This window comes from Periplaneta americana, chromosome 15 (assembly GCF_040183065.1).
Source record: "Periplaneta americana isolate PAMFEO1 chromosome 15, P.americana_PAMFEO1_priV1, whole genome shotgun sequence".
Lineage (NCBI taxonomy): Eukaryota > Metazoa > Arthropoda > Insecta > Blattodea > Blattidae > Periplaneta > Periplaneta americana.
The window spans coordinates 55,119,319-55,131,895 of record NC_091131.1 but is presented as its reverse complement, the minus strand read 5'-3'; the positions used below and the strand labels follow the sequence as shown (position 1 = coordinate 55,131,895).

The window sequence follows — 12,577 nt, the reverse complement described above, 5'->3', positions numbered from 1 at the left end:
CACAACGCAGGGCCACCGCAAAGACATCACAGGACATTCAGTCCTGTAAACTGAAGATAAATTTCTTCCATTGCACACGCAGGGAATCGAGCCACGAACCGCTTGGACGTGCAGCGCGAACGCTACCTCAGAAACACCACGGCGACGACAATCTTGAACAAGTGTTAAAAATCTAAGGAGCACTATGAATCAGGGAACCTTTACAATACATTTTGCAAAGTATCCGGATTAGTTATTTACGTAGGCCTACTATCTTATAAATGCTCTTGTATCAAAATCTGTTTATAAAAGTATCGTAATTTAAAATCGATCAAAAAGTATTACTCAAAATATTTTTTTGCTACAATGAAGGATTACAGTTCGGAATCTGCTAAACTGTCGCCAACTAACAGCCATACTCCACTTGAATTAGGGATGGAAATATTTCCTACTTCAAAACTAATTTTTAATCTTCGGCGAAGTATGCAATGAGAGTCACAGAATAGAAATATTTCCTTGCATTCCCAGACCAGATAATTCGCACAGTCGGCATTAAAGGTGCAAAGCAATACGCTATTATCTACAGTCTACACATACATAGGAAATGCGCCCGGGATGGAACTCGCGTTTCCTTGGTGGGAAATGCGGCCGACACCGCGCAGCCAGTGTCTGCTGAAAGCCACCCCTGGCGGCGGCGACGGCTCCAGACGTAATCGCGTTCCCATGGTTACGCTCTTCACACGTCTCGCCTGCCACTCTACTGCTCTCTTCGAAAACATCTGCCTCGCTAATACAATTCACACCAATTGATAGCAACCAAACATCGGTTTTCGGTTTTATACTTTTGAGAATAGATGGACAATTTATATACGAATATAGCATAGCTGAAAGCTTGTCGTGTTGTACGGAACAGCTTTGACGCTGTATGGAAACCATGGCCATGGATTCAATCACGTACCTATAAGGCGTAAGTGTTCGTTGTCATTATTATATACAATGTTTTATGGAGCCTCGAACTCCGAGTCCCACCGTGTGTTCGTCGAAAAGAAGTTCAGTTAACTACTTTGGCTAAGATCCACTGCTTGCTATACAGCCAAAAAAGATGGAAGCATACTGTATAGGCTACTGCAGTGGTACTCATTATGGGACTCGAGGGACGCATGTGGCTCTCAAAGATATTTGTGACTCTTGAACTAATATTAGTGTTACTTTTCTTTTTCTGAGAATTATTTTTTAATTTCTGTAATAATGTACAACTGGAGAAAACTTTTGTTATCCTGTGTCATTAATGTCAGTAAAGATGTTAAATAACGACACGCATTTGTTTTCTTCATAAAAAAAGGTAATGTCATGTCTCATGTGCTTATTGAGTTTTGATGTAATAGGCTAAATGGGTTATAAACGTGTTTGTGTTAATATAAATTACAATAGCGTGCATTCAAATTTTGATAACAAAAATATGCAAAACATTCTCAATCAACGATAGAAAGCTGAAGATGTTAAAAATGTCCGTAATATCTGAGCAGAAAGTAATATAGCGTCGTTGTTCCTGCAATAACTCCTATGTGCAAAATATACCATTTTTCAATAGGAAGAAAAAACATATTTATTCATCCTATGGCAGCCGTACATAGGAGTCTGTGAATTTTTACATTTTCGAAACAAAGAAGTATAATTAAACTTACATATAGGAGATTTTATTATTTGCTGTATCACTATTCAAGTTATTTAATAGAGCAAAAATCTGAAAAATTGATAAATATGTCACATAGGAGTTATTGCAGGAACAACGACGATATTCCACTGCATAATAAAACAAATTGACAACAAAAGCATCGTACTACGTAGCATAAATTAAGCCTTTTAGGCTATAGATGCGGAGGTTGCTAAGGAGTGCTTCCTAGCTATATGTGACACTTCAATTTCTAAATTACTTAATTTAAAACAGAGTACAGGTGAAATAAAACAACAAATAAACCTGCTCGTATTGATATGATTTTTCAAAAGAGAAGCAACTCCAAAATTATATAACATGTTAGTTCTGTTAATAATAATAATAATAATAATAATAATAATAATAATAATAATAGTAATTAAAAATTCGTGTATTTTGTTAAGTTTCAATATTGTGAAACGCATTGTGGCGCTCGGCAAATTACTGTTTCTGACTTTTGACTGTTCTCTAATTTCTGAGTACCAGTGATAGCTTATACAACAGGCAAGAGTGCCTTTCATAACAAAATATTTAACAAAGCATTCTTTCCACCATTTTATTTACTTCTCAATTTAAAATAGTAGGCTAGCAAAGGATCAATCATTTTTTCCCCTCTCCTCATAGTTGCATAATTCATGTCCTATAAATCACAAAAGATTCATACAAGATTTATTTAAAACTATTTCTCTGAAAGAAACTTTCTGGAGTTTCTGACGCACGGCGTGAAGGGTAAAGTCAACCCCATTGCAGTCCAAATCGGTCCAGATGGTGACGAGAGGTTAAGGCGCTCACGTTTACAGTCAATCGGCATTTAATGGCAGTAGGAACGTCAGTCCCATGTCCCCGCCGACTCTGCCACCAACGAAATACCCCTGGTCCTCATTTCTGAGTAAATCCCAGGGCCATAGTGTGGCTGAAAAGGTTAGACCAATGGAGAAAATCCATGTCTCCATCGCGAATCGAACTCGCGACGTTAGGACTTTGGAGAGTTAGACCATAACCGCGACACTACCGATTATAATAAATTGGTACTGGCTGTTAAAGAAAAGGAACAAGGGTAGAAAACGATTTTCAGAAAAAAAAAATACAGGGATTGCTCAGAAAAAGTAATGCCCATTTCTTTTGAATACCACTTCAGGTAGGAAAATTGAATTTACTCGTACAAGTCAGCTTTTATTCACTTACTAACAAAATCATCCCAACCTTTTCGATGCATGTTTTGTATAACAGCAGCCATCGGTCTGAATGATACTTCATGACAGCCTTGATCAAAGCAGTATCAGATATAATCGCTGCAATCCATTTTTAATTAGATCAAACATATGGAAGACCAATGGAGCAAGGTCAAAACCATACGGTGGATGTCGCAAGAGAGATTACAAATTTTGCATTGCATTATATTGCCAAGCTGGTGCGAAGTCTTGAGTTATCATGCTGAAGAACGTGCTCTAACGTCCCTTCTCAAATTCGTGTAACCTGTAACTGTACTTTGTCGAATGTCTCCACATAGGGAAATATACTGTATTTACAGCAAGATTCTGTTCCGAAACGTGCACAGAATTACTCCATTTAGGACACAGCGATGTAAGAGCAACCGAATCTTGGTGTATTCTTTAAACCACAATCTCGTCACATACCTAACTCAACGATTCACTAATATCGATAGTGTCCCCCATAAAATTCCTTGAATTGCTAATAAATTTCACGGGGCACACAGTCTAAATTAACTACTCTACTCCGAGGAAGACCTCTTAACTTCCCGCGTGCATACTTTCTCACTGAACTGTAGCGTGGGAAGTAATGAGCAAGATCAAAACCAGCAAATTCACAGCGCAATGGTTCAATCGTAATTTAAATTCGACGGTGACTGTCTCTCTAAAGCTGCATCTACATAGTTCAATTTTCCATGCGCGTACGCATGCAATCTGGGAAGAATGTTGAAAGAATCAAGTTTAAAACGCGCGTTCAATTAAGATTCATGAAGATTTAGTGTCTACATGGTGCGCCGTTTTGAATGTCATCTTCACTACGTATATACAGGGTGGAAGTGAAGTAGCCTTGCAGATTTCCAGAGCGAACAGTTCATGTTATATGTAACAAGAAACTATATCATCATATTGGTGGAAAGCTCATAATTTTTTTTTCTGAAAAAATATATCCCCGTTCCCAAATGTTTAACAATCTCTTATTGGGTAACTATTGCGAGCAGGATAGTGATTTTTGGCCACATCGATAGGAAATCTAATAAAGAATAATTTATCCCTCTGGAGTATTTCAATAGCGTGAACGGTTTTCGTGTAAATTTAATTTTAAAAACCCCTAAATTCAAGTCATTGCACGAAGTGAGCGAGTGGCAACGATTCAGCAGAATGCAGCTTACGTACGGAGACTCACCTAGTTCGTTGACATGTTATAGGCTATCTGTATCACGAGTAAAGTGTATTAGCGACGATGTTGCCGGACTGCTCAAATTTCAAACTTGATTTTCTAATTTACCGTGCATTTAATCACAAAACGTAATATAGGTTTTCTATTCATTTACGTGTACCCTATCGTCCCTTGAATGCATAAAGTTGAACCATGTAGATGCATCTTTATTCCTGTCCCTTATTACGCGGATACGATAGAGGTTATGGGTGGTATTCATAGACATTTCGCAGCACGCACTACGAGCGTACTAAGCTAGCCCCGGCTATCCACTGGTTACTAGTACAGAATTCAAATCATATCCTATCGCTAACACTGGTTTATGAATACGAAAAACGCTGATCATCCACCGGAAGCCCGCGCTAAAAAAGTCTCTATGAATACGGCCCTAAAGCTGTAGTCTCACAGTAGCGAGCGGGTGTCGTCACCCGAGGTTCTGCTACAATGTGGGTCTGAATCCCGCTTGGCTTTTTCCACGAGGTTTTCCCAAACTATAAAGAAAATGCTTGGTAATCCAATGACAAATACTTCACTCGCTAGATAATCGCATAGTTGGTACAACGTCGTTTTAAAAAACGTCAAACACGAAACCACGAGTAGACCTATAGTCTATTTTTTACTCTCGTATAAACTTGTTGCTAGGATATGGAAATCAGGCAACTGGGTGGTTTAGTGACTTAATATCTCCATGTGAAAAGATTTAATAAAATTAACAATGAAAAAAAAGGAATTCTGAAGCAAAAGATGTTTTAAATTTCGCATATGTGTAAGTTGACATTCAGCACCTAAGTTTTTGAATAAAAAATTTCAAACACCCTATAGTCGAAAATCCTATCACCCCTCGCAGCGTCGACTCGCCCCGTGTTTACTTGAACTGTGAAGCGGACGAGGGTCGATCAGGGGGAGGGAGGTTGATGCTTTCATACGGGTAGTTAAAGCGGCGGTAGTGACGCATTTCGTTCGACACTCCCACTTCCACTTCCGGTGCATCTCGCATTCCTAGCGCACCAATTTCTGAATATTGCCGGGATGACGACGAACTTCAGTATTTTATTTTATGTAATAGACCAGACTAGGTAACTCGGCCTGGACCGCAATTCAATCGCACAGCATAGAGATGGAAGGATCATTAGCCAGAGGCGAGACGAACAAACGAAAACCAACTTCAAGACCGATTGGGAACGCAACAGGTCGGAGAACGCTTGAAGCTTTAAAAAGTAACTGGGGGGGGGGGGGGAGAAAAAAGAAAAGGAGGAGAGGAGAAGGGAGCAAAGATAGACAAGAAAGAAGCAACGAAGAGACAAAAGGGTTAAGAAGGAGAAGCAAGAGAAGCAAATAAGAAAATGAAAGCAAAGGAAAAGAGAGGAGCAGAAAGGAAGAAACAGGAGCGAAAAGAGAGAAAAGTGTACCAAAAAGGAAGAAAAAGGACCTAAGAGAGAGGAGCAAGGAGAGTGAGAAGAAAAAGGAGCTAGGAAGGAGAAGAAAGAGAAGAGCAAAGAGAAGAAGAAAGGAAAAAAGGGGAGAAGAAAGAGGGGCAAAGTGGGAGAAGAAAGAAGGGCAAAGAGAGAAGAAAGAGGAGCAAAGAGAGAAGAAAGAGGAGCAAAGAGAGAAGAAAGAGGAGCAAAGAGGGAGAAGAAAGAGGAGCAAAGAGGGAGAAGAAAGAGGAGCAAAGAGGGAGAAGAAAGAGGAGCAAAGAGGGAGAAAAATGCGGAGCAAAGAGGGAGAAGAAAGAGGAGCAAAGAGGGAGAGAAAAAAGAGAGAGAATGAAGACGAGCGATGAGGGTGAAGAGAGAGGAGCAAAGAAAGAAATGAAATGGCAACTGAGAAATAGAAGAGAAAAAAGAACAAAGTGAAGAATGGGGAAAAACGAAATCAAAAGAAGAGATATAAGGCGAGATGAGGAAGAGATTGAGGGAGAAAGGGTACAGTAGAAAAGGGAAAAGGAAGAAATGAAAATGCGAAACTAGGAAGAAAAGCATGAGTAGTTAAAGGAAAAGACTAAAAGGAGCGCAATCAGTTCATATGTGTGCTGCCATGCGGGAGAGGACAGATTTTTTTTTACCCCTTGTTCAAAGTGTATGACGTTCTAGTTCCACGCAATTCCAGTTAGCAAAGAGGCCAGAATGTGATGCTGACCTCTTATCCCCTAACACCCTTCGTCCCCCTACCTTAATGACTGCACAGCGTAAACACTGAGCTGTTCCTCCTAAAGGCCGTGGTGTGTAGCGCTAAATGAAGCAGCAATGAAGAGGACGCGATGACGCACGACCGCCGCGTGGTCCGCCAGCCGCTCGTCCGCTACGGCGACACATCCATGATCTATTCTACTGTCCACAGTACTGATCTATTGTTGACAAAGCTACTGTAGTCAAACACGCGTTGCCTGTATCACTCTCGTTCCACCAACGTTCATCATCATGATTATTAATTATTATTATTATTATTATTATTATTATTATTTTATCAATAATACCGGACGGCCCGATAGCTCAGTTGGTAGAGCAGCTGGCTACGGACTGGAAGGTTCGGGGTTCAATCCCAAGTGGTGACGGGCTCCTATAAAATTGAGTAACGGGTCTTTCCCGGGAGTAAAAGGCAGTCGGAGCGTGGTGCCGACCACACAACCTCATTCTAGTCACGGAAAGCATGGGGCTCTACCTCCATGCCCCCCAAGTGCCTTCAATAATACCACCACTACCACTACCACCAAGTTATCGACTCTGTAGTTTAAATGCCAATGTGCTCGGGGCAACACGTGTCTGGCACATCGCGTGGCGTCGTTTCCTCTGCTCAGTCCACGAAATTCGAGCCAGAACGTCCGTGGCGACGAGCGGGGTCTGCGCGGTTTCCATGGAGACGAGGCGGCACACGCGAGCATTCTTACGCTGGACGATCTAATTTGTAAGCATACTGCAAGACGGCACAGTCTGCATCAATACTGTACAGTGTGAAGGAGGGACGAAGAGAAAATATGAAACAAAGAAGGCGGAGAGAGAATAGAACAAAGAGGAATAATAGGCGAGTGAGAAAGAGGCAGTGGCAGGAAGACTGAAGAGTAGATAATAGTGAAATGAAATGAAGGGGGGTTAGAGAAAGTGGGGTAAAATGAAAATAGGGGGTGGAAATGAGATACAGAGGAAGAGATGTATAACGAGGAAAAAGAGAAAGACATGGAAAGAGGGCGAAAGAGAAAATTGAGGAAATAAAATGTGATCGAAGTTCGAAAAGGCGTAACTAAAATATTGAGTAAAATAAAAAATAAGTTCTTTGATAAATATGAACGAAAAAATATCAATTAAACAATGGCCTTGCACCACGCTGAGTGCATACGAATCATCCCAAAGAGAAAGGAACTAAATCACAAAAAAGTGTGAGAATGAGTTATCACTGGAAAAATTATTATTCTTGATCAGGTTTCCCCAGATTCTCTCATCAGGAATCCAGAACAGGTGATGACACTGCGTACCTTAACGTGGCTACACATTTGAATTAATTCAACTTGCAATACAACTGATTTTATGAATTTTACGTATTTGAACTAATTATAGGTATAGGATCTGCCTAAAATGTTAATTTTACATTTTTCCTAGATATGAAATTTCCTTTGAATTATTGATAAAGTTTCGAAAAATGTCATATTACATCCTGATTTACGTCTACACAGAAAAGTAATGATACACTCTTATCAATAATACATCAACTTACAAAGAGAGAAAAGAATAACGATACCTACTGTATAATACAGTACCTAATACTCGTACATACTACCTATAAAGTATTGTCATTTTTATTTGAATACAACCCGACAGGAGACGCCAGGCAGCAGACGATGACGTTGAACATAAGTTGTAAAGGTCTTGAAAAAATGGATAAGGAATTAAAAAAAATGTATAGAAATAAGCAAAAAAGAGTATTTTTCCGATTTTTTTAACATTCTGAGACAAATATAACTCGACACAGGACACATCATTAAAATCTAGAACAATCCAGGGAAATCCAGGACGTCTGGCAACCCTGTTCTCGATACATCTTCCACATTGAAAGGTCCTATGTCTTAGTAACATTAACGGCGGTGTGAGTTTGCCTGCGTCTTTGTTCCTAAGAGATAAGTTCCATGTTCAGTTTTTTTTTTTCCGGTTTGTAATTTGACATTCCAGGTTAAACGATATTATTACACAGAAGGCTGTAATACCTATAAACCATCCTAAAGCCTTGGTTTTTCTGAACCGACGCATGTGAGTTGCGAGGTCCGCCTAGCACAAATCCGGGCTACACGAAAGATAGTGAGTGGTTTCTATAACTGCGAGGTGCAAAGTCTGCGCACCTTGCAGTTACAGAAACCACTCACTACCTCTCGTATAGTTCGGATTTGTGCGAGACGGACCTCGCAACTCGCATGCGTCGGTTCAGAAACACCAAGGCTTAAAGCTGTTTCTATTCAGATGTTTATTGCCTTTTAACTACTTAATTTAATATTCAGTAAAAATTCTCTTTACTGGAAACAGAGGAAGCTTAGACATGGAAACATTGTCGCTTTTATTTGCTAGTCATAACAGCCTAATTGTTTCAGATAATTTCAGAAATTTACTAACCAGCAAATCAAATCCTGGTAATTTCCCTAAAATTGTGTTTCTGGGTCGCTGGCCCTTTCTCTTTTTGGGATAAGTCATAATGAGAAGTTCTGCTTATGAATACCTGACTGAATTCTTCAGGAGCTAACTAATCTTAAAATGTTGATTACAAACAGAGGAAAACTCGGAAACACGACAGAAAAAAAGATAGTAAAGAATAGTGTTAAAATTCGAATGGAAGGAGCATGATACAGCGTCCTACACTCACTAGCCAGGTCGCGTCCCCGCTGTGATAAGTGTCCGAGGAATTCGATCCAGCCAACGCCAGCCGCCTAACGATTACACAGAGCGCCCAGGGGCGGGTCGATGGGACAGCACGGCCCGGCCACAGCAAGGACGATGACGATACTACCATCATCACCAACACCATCACAGTATCACTGTTACCACCACCAAGTTTAGGTCCTTCTTGTTCTAGTTCCTATACAAGTAGTGTTGCTTCAGCTCACATGTCGCAAGACGATCAAAGACGAATCAAAATTAAACACACACATTATTCCAATAAGACAAATCTTTAATTTTTTTTTAACCGAGCTTCGTACTGACAAACATACATGCTAATTCCGAGTTACAGTTCATTATACAGGTGATTCAGTAAAAGAGTGCAAAAATTACACAGGAAATATGGGATGCTCTAGTGAACATTTTGAGATGGGAAACTTGGGGTCTCCGAAGCCCGATTAAGTAGATATAGGCTAAAACATATCTATCGCTATCGCCTACTATATCCATATTATTTACATTTAAAAATTATTTTCGTATCATTTACCAACTTGAGTTAACGTACCATTTTGTACCTCACAACAGTTGCTCAAAATGACTGTCACAAACATCTATGCATGCATAACATCGGCGTACGAGATTCTGCCGCACCCTTTCCTGGCGTGTTTTTAATCACTTCAAGGTGGCTACAACCCTAGGAACTAATTACATGTACGTGTTTACTAAGTTCCTCTAAACAAGTGATTTTTTTAAATACAGTATCACCATGGAAAATAATCGAGTGAATTCAAGTCGGGTGATCTCACAGGGTATAAAATATTGGTCCAATCCAGCGACCAGGAAATTTATTATTCATGTGGTTGCGGACTTACACACTGAAGTGAGGCGGTGCTCTGTGGTGCTGCAGCCACATCCTCTCCCGAACAGCAAAGGGTACGTTCTCCCTCAGGCAGAACTCTGCACTAACCATGAGTACATGTAGTCGTTCAGATGGCAGGAGATGGTTTTGTAGTCTACAATGCCGATCCAAATATTTACAGCGAAAATGGCTTCACCGCCTTAATCTGGCCTCGCAGATTCCACAAGTTCTCCATCTCAAAATCAACATGCTGGGTAGAGCATCCTATATTTCCTGTTGAATACTTGCACGCTTTTACTGAATCACCCAATATAACAAGATTTTTCATAGATATGTATGTAACATACATTATAATATATTATATACAGATACACAGAACCATTCATATAATTTCAGTGCGGATATAGCGTACATCATCGATACAAGAAGTTACAGACAGACACTTTTCACCACCTCCTCCCGTATAAATCGAGTCGCAATTACGGCAAACCAACGCGTAACCAGTGTTTTGTCTTCTTACGCTATGGTTAGGAACAGTATTAAGGCACATTCACAATGAAAATTAAACATAACAGTAACATAAACACAGAAGTTTGCGCCCAGACTACCAAATGGGACCATTCACAATGATTCACATAAACATTGACATAAACATTATCGTAAGACATTAACATGAAAGTGTGCAAACTCCAAACTTTCATGCTTATGCTTACGTGATTTGCAAATAGAACACAATCGTGGAGCGCTGAAGTATAAGACAGAATATGAGGAAATGGTGTCGTTATGTTTCCATGGTTACCAAGTATGTTTGCTGTTATGTTTATGTTCCCATCGTGAATGATGGTATGACTTCTTGATTTTACCATAACGTTTATATTCTTAAGTTAACGCTTAAGTTATATTTAATTTTCATTGTGAATGAGCCTTTAGATAGAAGGGTTTTTTTTTGTGGAACTTGTTTGTAGAATAAAAATCGTCAGTTTAGTCACAAATATATGAAATTTGCCACTCTCAAATTATAAATGGATCTTTAGCGTATTTGAGCACATTAGGACATGGGTGCCTGATAAGTACACATGGACTTCTTAATATAGGCCTACTGTACGTTAAAAATTATTCTTCTCGCTGTTACAACTTTTAAGAAACACATATCTGAATGTAGGTATAGGGAAGGTGCGTTGTGTATATATATATATATATATATATATATAATAATAATAACACGGAATATTGGGGGGGGAAGTAATGTTTCTTAAAATAACTGTATAACTAGTGGTCGGCAACTCGTTTCTACAGCCTTTTATTCCGAGAAAGACGTAAGGATAAGTAGATCCCGTGGCCATCTCGAAATTTTGGCAACGAGAAAAATTCTACCATCACCCGCGATTGAATCTGGGACTTAAGCCAGTTGCTCTATTAACTGAACTACATGGCCGACTGAGCATTATACAGTCTTAGAAAAAAGTTTCGCCGCACAGATACTTTACAAGTTCCAGAAAGGAGGCAGTGCGCATGATCAGACATACAACGAAACAATACTAATTTTAATACCTCAACTAGTCCTTCTCTTGTGACCCAGGTCGCTCGTCCTCTGATCATGCGCACTGCCTCCTTTCTGGGACTTCTAAAGCATCTGTGCGACAAAACTTTTTTCTAAGATTGTACATTCTAGCCTGAAAATGTATTGTTTTCTTCACATGCCGGCACCATGAAATAATCAGTTTTATTGCAAATAATTGCGTAACGTTTGTGAAGTGGCATTACTCAGAGAATTACTGTGCTACTTCACCAATCACAAATAATTAGCCTGTGGATATATAAAATAAAATGATGAATAAATTGCGACGTTTGTTAAAGGGCTACGCAAGACGCAAGAAAAATTTTCTGTATATTGGTTCAATATAAATAAGTGTTCTAGGAAGAGATTGCAACTTTCTTGCAGGTAGTCTATGTAGTATGTGCAGACACTCACCTGTGAATCGTTCAGACTTTCCAGTGCTTGCATGACGCTTTGTTCCGGCCGCTGCGCCTGTAACAAGAAGCGTGCGTAAGTGAAATTCAATTTGTTCGATTCTGTAGCAGGCACTGAACGAGAGAGAGAGGTACACTGCAGCAATTCTCCAACAGCGTGTCGCTCACAGGAGACAAATGTAATCCCCAAAAAGTAGGACTTAACTCATTATGAAAATTTACCATACATATTTTTATCCCTTTTTCTACCTTTCTAGGCCAAATTGCTCCACATAATATAGACTATTAAGGGTATATGTACGTGAACGACCGCGAATATTACCAGAAAATGCAGGCTCTAACTTTCTAAAATTTTATTAGAAAACGAACTCACAATTGGACAAATATTACAAGGTACCACAACAAGACTTATTAGAACTCAAATATCTGATAAAATTATGCAAATCTGGCTTTCAGGTAGTAGCTCTCTGTAAAGCAGATGTGAATAATTTCAAGGAAAAATTGTTCCGGGGCCGGGTACTCATCCCAGGACCCTTCGCTTAGCGCACGAATGCTCTCCCGAGCTACCCCAAGAACTATACACGGCAAGGTGTCGGGATCGATACCCGGCCCCGGAACAATTTTTCCTTGAAATTATTCATAACTGATAAAAGTATAAAAAGATTACTAATAATAGGCCTACTTTTCAAACCAGTTTTATCAAAGTATAAAAAACAAAAACAAAAACAAAAAAAATTCTGGAGTTACATCATTTGGTAACCATAACATTGTTAT

The 12,577-nt window shown here is 39.5% G+C and overlaps 1 protein-coding gene across 1 annotated transcript in view; it reads right to left on the bottom strand.

The window, feature by feature from the left end:
* LOC138714968 (midnolin-A-like) overlaps positions 1 to 12,577 on the bottom strand; it is a 199,518-nt gene that overhangs the window by 65,958 nt on the left and 120,983 nt on the right. Inside the window, exon 3 of the mRNA XM_069847291.1 lies at positions 11,805 to 11,861. Within this exon, the coding sequence (XP_069703392.1) occupies positions 11,805 to 11,861 (57 nt within the window). The remainder of the gene's footprint in view (positions 1 to 11,804; positions 11,862 to 12,577) is intronic.